Source organism: Triticum urartu, chromosome 5A (assembly GCF_056163025.1).
Source record: "Triticum urartu cultivar PI428250 chromosome 5A, HENAU_Tu73, whole genome shotgun sequence".
Lineage (NCBI taxonomy): Eukaryota > Viridiplantae > Streptophyta > Magnoliopsida > Poales > Poaceae > Triticum > Triticum urartu.
Window position 1 is genome coordinate 415,868,471 of NC_141877.1, and position 9,766 is coordinate 415,878,236.

General features: G+C 51.0%; 2 protein-coding genes across 2 annotated transcripts; both read right to left on the bottom strand.

The window, feature by feature from the left end:
* Nucleotides 1-1,282: 1,282 nt before the first annotated feature.
* On the bottom strand, nt 1,283-4,284 carry LOC125509329 (subtilisin-like protease SBT1.8). The gene is made up of 2 exons (XM_048674286.2): nt 2,470-4,284; nt 1,283-2,173 (listed from the first exon to the last, which is right to left on the bottom strand). Exons 1-2 carry the CDS (start codon nt 4,106-4,108, stop codon nt 1,494-1,496), a joined length of 2,319 nt encoding a protein of 772 aa, XP_048530243.2. The 5' UTR covers nt 4,109-4,284; the 3' UTR covers nt 1,283-1,493.
* A 2,866-nt stretch (nt 4,285-7,150) lies between these two features.
* Nucleotides 7,151-9,766, bottom strand: LOC125509330 (ubiquitin family protein). The gene is made up of 7 exons (XM_048674287.2): nt 9,569-9,766; nt 9,368-9,491; nt 8,985-9,076; nt 8,827-8,905; nt 8,637-8,746; nt 8,154-8,218; nt 7,151-7,539 (listed from the first exon to the last, which is right to left on the bottom strand). The coding sequence occupies exons 1-7, from the start codon at nt 9,671-9,673 to the stop codon at nt 7,446-7,448; spliced, it is 669 nt and encodes a 222-aa protein (XP_048530244.1). The 5' UTR covers nt 9,674-9,766; the 3' UTR covers nt 7,151-7,445.

The following is a 9,766-nucleotide window of genomic DNA, read 5'->3' on the forward strand; positions in this document are numbered from 1 at the left end:
ACAAGGAAAAAACAGAAACTGGCACTGGGCTCTAGGTTAATAGGTTGGTCCTAAAAACCATATAAAATAGCATATTAATGCATATAAAACATCCAAAACAAATAATATAATAGCATGAAACAAATCAAAAATTATAGATACGTTGGAGACGTATCATTGCTGCGCGATAGGTGAAGACATGCAGAGTCGCGGAGGAGTGCAGGTGCGACTGGGGACCGGGGGGTGGCGGGCGGGGGTGTGAGGGTTTTGTGACGTGGGGGTGGTGAGAGTTTTCTTTTTCTTTTTGAATTGGGTGGTGAGGGTTTTCTGTCCCATAATGCGTTTTGGAGGCAATGGTTTGGTAGACCTAGCCGTGTGTGATTAACTTCACTTCGGTGTGAGGGTGATACAGACTAGCGTTCGATCTGTATACATACTACGGTGCAGACGTGCGGTTCATGGGGATGCGTTCTGGCCAATTAGAACACACGTGTCACGGCACAATGAAAATCATTGCACACGGTTTCCACTCTGGGAAAATCACCAAGTTTCAGGGTGGGTCCACATTTTCTTCATCGGTTGATCGTGAAATTTTTACCCATGCTAAATATCCACCCTAATATGCACCATACGTGTTCAGTTTTTTTGCCAAACCCTCCACACGTAGCTGTGTGTGTTGTGGCAAACGGTTGCTAGTATAAAATTACGTGGGAAGACCAAAAATAACATAGACGATTCGCGCTAATGAGCTATGTGTGATGTGGGCAATCATATGTTGGTCTAAGAGAAGTATAAAATTCCATCAACCAAACTAATTACATACTCATCCCACACCTAGATATAAGCATACTCAGGCATAGATAATAAAGTACACAAGCATAATTCAACCATAGTTCAACCTATAATAAGCATACTCAAGCACAGTTATAATTAAAATACTACTCCCTCCGTTCCTAAATGTAAGTCTTTGTAAAGATTTCACTATGAACAACATACGAATGTATCTAGATGCATTTTAGGGTATAGATTCACTCATTTTGCTCCGTATGTGGTCCATAGTGAAATCTCTCCAAAGACTTATATTTAGGAATGGAGGGAGTATATAACTAGGGTACTTCTGAACATAACCATTGTTCAATCGCACATCTCGTCTGCCGGCAGGCCATCTCTGAGAGGAAATGGTATGTTTTGTATGAAACCAGAGGTTAGTTTTGTGTTTATTTGAAGTGTCTGCTTCTTGATATACTTATGGAAGATGAACTAAAACTGTTTTGAGACAACTGCTCTATAGGCAGTGAGGAAATTATTAGTAGCAAATCAATCCCTTTTATTAATGTGCTGTTCCCATCCCATGAAATGTACTCCAACAATCGCCTTATCCATTTTTGGACAGCACAGAAATCAGGAGCCAGAATTCTTCCAGCCTATGCAACACTTCCATCAATCTCCCCCGCCGACGCCGATCACGCCGCCGGCACGGCCACGTACGAATTCTACTCGCCCATGCATCGGTGCTACATCCCCCACGTATACGATATCGGGCTCCGCACGTCCTGCTCCCCGCTGCTCCACGTCAGCCACCCGAACGCGGCGTCCATGGGGCCGCCCTCCGCCGTCGACTTGAACGCGACGGTGTACCTGAGCTTGTCCCCGACCTTCTTGAACACGAGCCTGGCCGGCTTCACGGACACCACGATGCTGGGCGGGCCGGTGACCTTGGCCGCGTACACCGACCCGGCGGCGCCGACGTTGGTCAGCTCGCGGTGGTACTTGACGGTGGTGCGCGACTTGCGGAGGCCGAAGACGACGGAGAAGGACGGGTAGTTGAGGTCGCCGGGGCTGGACAGCTTCCGCTGGCACGTCGCGTTTGGCGCCCCCGTGATGGCCTGGACCTGCCGGGGCGAGGCGCCGCCGACGGTGCAGAGGAAGGCGACGTAGTCGTCGATGGACGTGTCGTAGACGAGGCCCGGGGAGAGGGCCTTGACGAGGTCGACGTGGCCGGAGCCGAAAGCCCATGGCGTGGCCGTGGCCGTGGCGTTGGCGCCGGCCGCGTCGAGGAGGGGCGATCCGGTGTTGTCGACGGTGTAGGCGGTGGTCATGAGCGCCGACTTGATGGCGCTGGGGCTCCAGTCCGGGTGCGCCGCCTTCACGAACGCCGCGAGCCCGCTGATGTGCGGGCACGACATGGATGTCCCTGCATCACCATAGACCGAATTATTTCTGCATCAAGGTTCAGTGTAGGAGAAAGAGACCAAGCGCATGCCCTAAAGCCTGTCATTACTATGATGGCATTTCGATGCGTGCGAACTGCAGCTAAAGCTAACAGCATCATGGCTAGCACCTAAAGACGACCATAGCGATTGCACGCTCGCATGGCTGCTACGGCTACCCGTAAAGTCTAGGGTTTTAGGACCATATTTTCAAGAAAGACGTGTCGGTCAGTACAATCCTCGAGAGTTTTTGTACAGAAGAAGCAAAGCGTGCGCTCACCTGACAAGATGTTGAACGCCGGCCGCCGCTCGTCGATGGTCAGCCCAGTCGGCCCGACGGACCCCGTCCACCCGGCCAGGATGTTCACCCCCGGTCCGATCACGTCCGGCTTCAGCAGCTGCGCCACCTGCCTGTTCGGCCCACGGGAGCTAAACGCGGCCACCACCGGCGCCGGGTGCACGTCCACAGCGGTGCCGGCGAAGCTCAACGCCACCTCCGCGCCGGCGTCCGACTCCACGTACGCCCTTATGGCGTCGCCGCTCTTGTCGCCGACGGCCACGGCGGGGAGCAGGTGGCTGTCCGCCACGACCTCCTCGCCGCTCTGTGCGGTGTTCGCGAGCACCATCCCGACGCCGCCCGCCAGCTTCACCACCTGCCCCTTCTCCACCCGCGAGTTCCCGCCCCGGTCGCACAGGACCACCTTGCCCTTCACCGCCGACGCGTCCAGCGTGCCCGACATGCAGAGCTTGCTCGCGTTGCTGCCCGGGCGGATGCCTTTGTTGTACACCAGGGGGAACTTGTCGTCACCCAGCCCATCGCCCGAGTAGAGCGACATGCCGGCATGGGTCTCGCCATTGCCGAGCTTCGCGTACGCCGGGAAGTTCCGGTCGAGCGTGCCGGCTCCGACGGTGATGATCCACGGGGCAGTGTTCACCAGCGACGACGGCGCCGGCCCGCTGTTCCCCGCGGAGCACGCGACGACGATGCCGCGGCGGGTGGCCGCCAGCGCGCCGACGGCGATGGGGTCGCGGGAGAGCGGATACGAGCCGCCTCCCAGCGACAGCGAGAGCACGTCGACCCCGTCCTCGATGGCCTGCTCCATGCCCGCGAGTATGTCCGAGCTGAAGCATCCCTGCCTCCAGCACACCTTGTACGCCGCGACGCGCGCCCCGGGCGCCATGCCCCGAGCCGTGCCGTGGGCGTAACCGAGGAGGCTCGCGTCGGCCACCACGGCCCCCGCCGCCGTGGACGCCGTGTGGGTGCCGTGCCCGTCGTGGTCCCTCGGCGACGAGAGCTCGGTGGTCCCATGGGAGGAGCCGTTCCTGCCGCCCGCCCCGAAGCCCCGGAAGAAGCCGCGCGCGCCGATGAGCTTCCGGTTGCACATCGAGGAGGGGAAGTCGGTGGCATTGGTCTCGCAGCTCCCGCGCCACCGCGATGGCACGGGGCCCAGGCCGGCATCGGCGAAGCTGGGGCTCTCGGGCCAAACACCAGTGTCGAGCACCCCGACGATGACGTCGGAGCTCCCGCCGTCCGCGCTAGGAGCCGGAGCGCTGTACGGCGGGAGGTGGAGGAACGAAGGTGAGCGCGTGGTGTGGAGCGGGTGCAGGACGTCCTCGTGGACCGACGCGACGGCGGGATGGCCGCGGAGCTCGGTCACGTGTGACGGGAGGAGGCGCGCGGCGAAGGCAGACGGCGCGGCCGTGGTGTAGGAGTAGAGGAGGTGGCTTTCAGGGTCCACGGAGAGCGCGTCGAGGTGCGCGTGGTGCCAGTGGAGGTGCGTGGCGTACGGCGACGGCTTGAGCGCGGGGTTCAGGTACACAATGTAGGTCGCCGCGCCTTCATCCCCGCCGGACGCAAGCGCGGACGAGGCGGCGAGGCAGAAGAGGAGGACGAGGAGGAGACGGGATGGTTGCTGCATGGCGCGTTCGGCCCTCCCTCGCAGCGTACGTGGGGGAGTGGGAGTGGGAGTGGAGGGAGTGGTGCGTGTGGCAACAATCCGTCGAGGCGCTCGATTCAAATATAGAGCCAGCAGGCCGCGTACGAACTTCCCGCTAATGGAAGATGTTGATTTCTCCGTGCAGCACACATGAACAACGATCGCCGTAAACCTAATTCTTCTGTACGCCATTACTAGTAGTGAAAGCAAAGAAAAATCCACATGTCACGGAATCAGCAATCAGTGTCAGCACCGAAAATGTCTGCAGTACGTGTGGCGTTCCTGGCCTGCACACATGGAATTCCGTTGGTGTCAGCGTCAAGCTTTCCCGCAGTGCGCGCCGACTGCACGTCGCGAGGATTGCACGACGAATAGTGTGGCAGTACTGCGGTGGGGGGGCACAAAAGCGCACCGATCGATCGGGCTGGCATCAAGCACAGCCCGGCCGGCAGTGCATGATGCGTGTCTGCGTCCGGCCTCCGCGCCCATTATGCCGCCGGTCGACCGGCCCCGTCTTTCCAAGCGGCGCACTCCATGGCCGTGCACGTACGCGCCCGCCCCGGGCCGCAGTGCGTGCCGTGCCGCTGGTGGGGCGGAGGTTGTGTCTGTGTGCGTTCATGGGGCGCACCGGCCGCGCGAGCGAGCACGCGCGGTGGGCGAGAGCGGGCTCGATGATCGCGCGTGGCCGGTGCGTGCCACTGTGATCCGATCCGGCGATCGCGTGCCTTTCGACCGCGCCCCTTTCTAATACTGCGTCGCCCATGCCTCCACTTTCTCGGGCGGAGCAACGCCGTGCGCCGTGTGGCTCCACGCTTTCACGACTTCGCCGTGGCGGCTAGCTGGATTCCGTCGAGAAAGCCGGTGAAAGTCGTCGACGCACTTCCTCTGCCGTCCGGTCCTCTGAATCAATAGTCGACAGCTTGTGGAAGCGAAATCACTTGTCAGTGTTTCCTCTTGATCTGAACTAGCAAGGGGTCCTGTTGAGATCGTGGCTTAGTAACTTTGTTGTCACTTTGTACGTGCCATGCCACTTGACTTTGCAAGGTAAGAGGACTCCACAGTCCAGAGGAAGGCCTACCACTATCTTTTTTTGAAACAGGCGCAAAAGTTTTGCCTCATCGATTATTAAAAAGAGAATTACTTGGTTAATTATGAAAAACCGGCTGAAAACAAACACAAATAGGCCATCGAGGAACTACTCACGTGGCATGAAACCCCACAATGCCTGGCACTATAATGTGAAGCTAGCGCAGTGGCCTTTCCAGTTTCGAGTAGTGGACGAAAAATGCTTGTTTGCACGTACAAGTGGTTTGACCCTCTAGTCGTTCCAGTCATGGCCCATGACAATCAACAAATGATAATCCAAATGCGCGTGCAGCTCCCTGACTATGCTTGGGGGTTACATAACAATAATTTAGCCGACACCATGTGATATAGACAAGACAGGGAATGTTTCCTACAACACTTCCATGTATGATTTCGGAAGAAGAAAAAAAATCCATGTATTTATTTATAATGGTAATAAGAAGATGAGGGGGGAGAAAGACGAAGTCAATTAAACGAGCCTGAAGTTGACTTATTTAACACATACAGCAAAGGTAAATCGTTCGCAAAATAGGACCGCACTTTCCTTAGCACGAATGCATCTACTATACCCGGTCTACAACAAGGTCTATATGAGTATGTGTCTCATCTCATCTTTAGTCTATGTGTGTAAAAAATCTATCTAAGCTTATTCTTAATTAATCGATGAGGCAAAAAAATTACCGCCGCTTCGGAAAGAAAAGAAAAACGTATGCGTCCTGCAAGTGTTACCCGTGAACTAGCTCGAGATAGCAAAACACCAATGCAGTTCGGACACAGACACTCTGTAGTGATTGAACACCATTACGCCGTAGTCGCTGTTAGAAGGGAGATAGAGAGGGAGATTGGTGAAATAATTCGTTGTATTGCTTGAGCCTCGTGGGCATATATATAGAAGTACATGATCTACTTAGAGTACAAGGCAAGCCAGAATATTTCCTAATCTAACCTATGTTTCCTAATACAATCACGTTACTCAACCGTCGCATCGCAGCTGCGCATTGGCATGGGTGGAGCTGTGAGCTGGTCACCCCATCGAATGATTCAGTTGCATTATTGCTTATCAAGATGCAAGAGATAGCTTCTTTCAGATGCCACACCTCATAGCAAAGAAAATAACATGCCACGCCAGACATGATCATGATATCAGGCAGTGTTAGCCTCACCCCGCCCGAAATGGTATCCGTCCATAGTTTCATACTTAACTTAATGTTAAGTGCCTGTGATAATTGCCGGCCTGATGGCTGAAGCACTAATTGCTGCTGCTTGATTACAAGTGAGAACCGGGGACTGTATTAGAGGACGGTTGACACTTTGGCATTCTTTGATAGATATGCAATAGTGGCATGCTAAATTCGTATCCATCATCAAGAAGTTTTTAACCAGCTGCTAACTGCTACTCCATCTTAGGCCCTGTTTGATTTACAAGTCCTAGGACTTTTTTTAGTCCCAACTTATAAGTCCCAAGTCCCTAAAAAGTCCCTACATGTTTGGTTCCTGAGACTTATAAGTCTCTATAAGACCATATTACAACTATAAGTCCCTAAAAGTCCCTCCTTGAGAGTCTTATTTCATAAGCCCCAAATGACCACTTTAAGTCCCTATAAGTCCCTCCTGTTTGGTTTAGATGGGACTTATAGGGACTTATTTAAGTCTCTAGATCAATAAGTCCCTGGAAACAAACACCCTCTTAGAGTAAGTGCTAACCCAGGAAGGAATGGAATGTTAGGTTGGATGTTCTTTCTTTTTTCTGTGTGCTAATCCAGAAAAAACAAATTTATTTTTACAAGCACCTGTCTAAGCATCTTGCATTGTGCATGGCCTTAGTAGTACGAATGTAGCTCTCATTACTCCTACAAATGTACCTGCGCATGTTTCTGATGTGGATGTGCGTTCTTGTACATCGTCATATAGGCTCAAGACTTTAACTTCAGTTATACATGAGATAATTCGTCCCTGGTACTGTAGATCTGACGCACATCAGCACATGTATGTAATTTATGTTTATGTTGTGATGTTGCTCATCGCACAGGAGATGACAATCAGGGGTGGCTGCGCTAAAAATGTATGCAAAAACGGCCAAAGCAGTTGCACTTGCCACTTTCCAGGCAACTTTACTGTTGAGTGTTGAGGTCTCGTCAGCTACAAAACCAGCATATCTGTGCATAACTCTGCTTTTCTGGATTTGCGCACTTAAATGTCTGGAAAATGCAGTCCTGGTAACACAGATAAGGACTTACAATTGACCTGCCCGGAGGTCTCTATCTATGCGCTCCGCGTTAAATGTTCCTGGAATCTCCCTGAAGTCTTCATTGAATATGGAGTATGCACTGCATGGAAGATGGAATAATTTCAGAAAGTGGAAAGGGCAAGAGAATGAACTGTAACTTCCCAATACACTTTCCATATCCACAATTTTGTTTATCAGCATGAGCTCCGCAAGATTTAAATAGTACTTCCTCTGTAAACAAATATAAGAGTGTTTAGATCACTACTTTAGTGATCTAAACGCTCTTATATTTCTTTACGGAGGGAGTAGTTTCCATTTTAAGTTTAAAATGTGAATAGCAGTACTTGCGGAATTCAGTTATTCTATTCCTACCCAAAACACGACTACAGTTTGAGAAATGACAGTATGGCTGCTTTATCCGCAGCTTCTGCCAAAAAGAAAAGGAGCAGATTTTAATACTAGTCCAGGCAGCTTTTAAATTACTACTGATGTTGACGAAGCATTTATCTATTCTTCACAGCCTATGTAATGAAACTCCTGCAGAACTTTTATCCAACAAGTGAAACCTTTATATGCAATATTGCAAGAATAAAACTATTCAATGGCATAGACCACCATTATGTCGCTAATGTTTATTTGTTCTGAATGAAAAAGCCAACTTTTCACTCCAAACTACACAACAACATCACAGACATAAGGGCATAGATAACATACCTAATATCACCTTGTTGTCGTCTTCCAAGGTTAAGAAGTATGATCAAGAAACCTGTCGCAAGTATCTGGGCAGACAGCAAACAGTAATATCTGTCAATAAGCTGAAAACTAGCACCAAATTGAACATTGCTAATTACTATGGAAACTGTAGCACCATTGCTACACACAGAATCTATACATTGGGCATAAGAAATTGACAAAGGATTACATGTACTCGACTTCTATGGTTGAGTCATGAATTAAAGGTTTATACATGGAAGAGAAAACCACTTGAAGTACGGTAGTAACGCCCTGTTTCTAGTTTTCGAAGCAACATACAGGTATTAACATATTATTCACCTGCCTTAAACTAGACAGAAATTGATATGTATGTTCAAACTGGCTCCAGATATGTTATGCTACATGTACCTCAGCACCATGAAGTGCTCGGATACTGCTAATAATAGCTATTTTATTGGAGAAGAAAATTAAGGAGTTACTTACATATAAAGGTCCGACCTCATACTTTCGAGCAATAGGTGCCAATAGGAACCATAGTGTGATGATAATCCATGCTTTCATAGTGACAGAAAATAGTGCCATCAACAAGATATCTGCAGAAGTGGAATTCACACCACATTGATCATTTGCACTACCATTTTACAGAAAATAAGGGGCGTGTCATATACGTTACCGGGCAATCTCAGTTTTTCTCGAAGAAATATGAAAATCCTTTTCTTCCACCAGGTTGTTGTTTGAGGTATCTTGAACTTCTACAGGATGGACCAATAACTGTTATAAGGAGCATGGATTAAACATACAATATTCAGAAATACTTTGAGGAGACCTTACCAGTTCTTCTTCATCGTCATCGTCATCATCATCATCATCACCACGGAGATGCTTAGCAGGTGGTTTAGGTGCCACGGCAACTATAAGACTATCTACAGAAATCACGATGTAAAGAAACATAAATAAACGTCCACAAGATATATCAAGTGCGCAAATAAGAACTTGGTGAAACAGCCATTTAGCTGTCCTAATGGGAAATTTTCTTGCACATAAGATGTATGTGATTCCAAAAGTGGATGAACATCACGAACAATCACGGAAAGTATGAAATAGAATGTCCTAGGAACAAAAACACAGGCTATGAAGAACGATGCGAGCTTTGCATCTAGCATGACAACTAATAAGACGGGAGAGAGGAGGGTATGTGTGGCTGGTTAGTTTACCCCCGTCGCGGAGCTTGACATGGGTGTCGTCTCCCCACGGGAGAGTCGTCCCCCGGAGGACCAGGCGGAGGCGGTCTTCTGGGAGACGCCGGTCGAGAGCGACGCTGCGGCGCAGATCGGCAACCTACAACGAGACCGATCCCCAATTAATCACGGCGGAGCGAGGCAAGAAGAGGGGGTTGTTCTGGAGGTGTTACGGACCGAGATGAGCGGGGGGAGGCGGATGGTGGTGGGCCTGGACGGACCGACGGCGCGCAGCTTCACCTCTACCGTCGTCTCCGGCTCGTCGCCCGCCGCAGCGGCCATGGTCTTCTCGTGCTCTATTCGGTTCCTCTTTGCGGTTTTTTCCCCTCTCTCTGTCTCTTCCTCGTCTTGGGTGGCCCAACGGCAGAGGCCCAA

Excerpts from the sequence above, each read along its gene's own strand:
- LOC125509330 (XM_048674287.2), bottom strand. The coding sequence starts at position 9,673 with ATGGCCGCTGCGGCGGGCGACGAGCCGGAGACGACGGTAGAGGTGAAG. Across the intron at positions 8,906-8,984 it reads ATGACGATGAAGAAGAACTG|AAGTTCAAGATACCTCAAAC; the intron begins GTAAGGTCTCCT and ends TCCATCCTGTAG. Across the intron at positions 8,219-8,636 it reads ATGAGGTCGGACCTTTATAT|ATACTTGCGACAGGTTTCTT; the intron begins GTAAGTAACTCC and ends CTGTCTGCCCAG.
- LOC125509329 (XM_048674286.2), bottom strand. The coding sequence starts at position 4,108 with ATGCAGCAACCATCCCGTCTCCTCCTCGTCCTCCTCTTCTGCCTCGCC. Across the intron at positions 2,174-2,469 it reads GGCGTTCAACATCTTGTCAG|GGACATCCATGTCGTGCCCG; the intron begins GTGAGCGCACGC and ends ATGGTGATGCAG.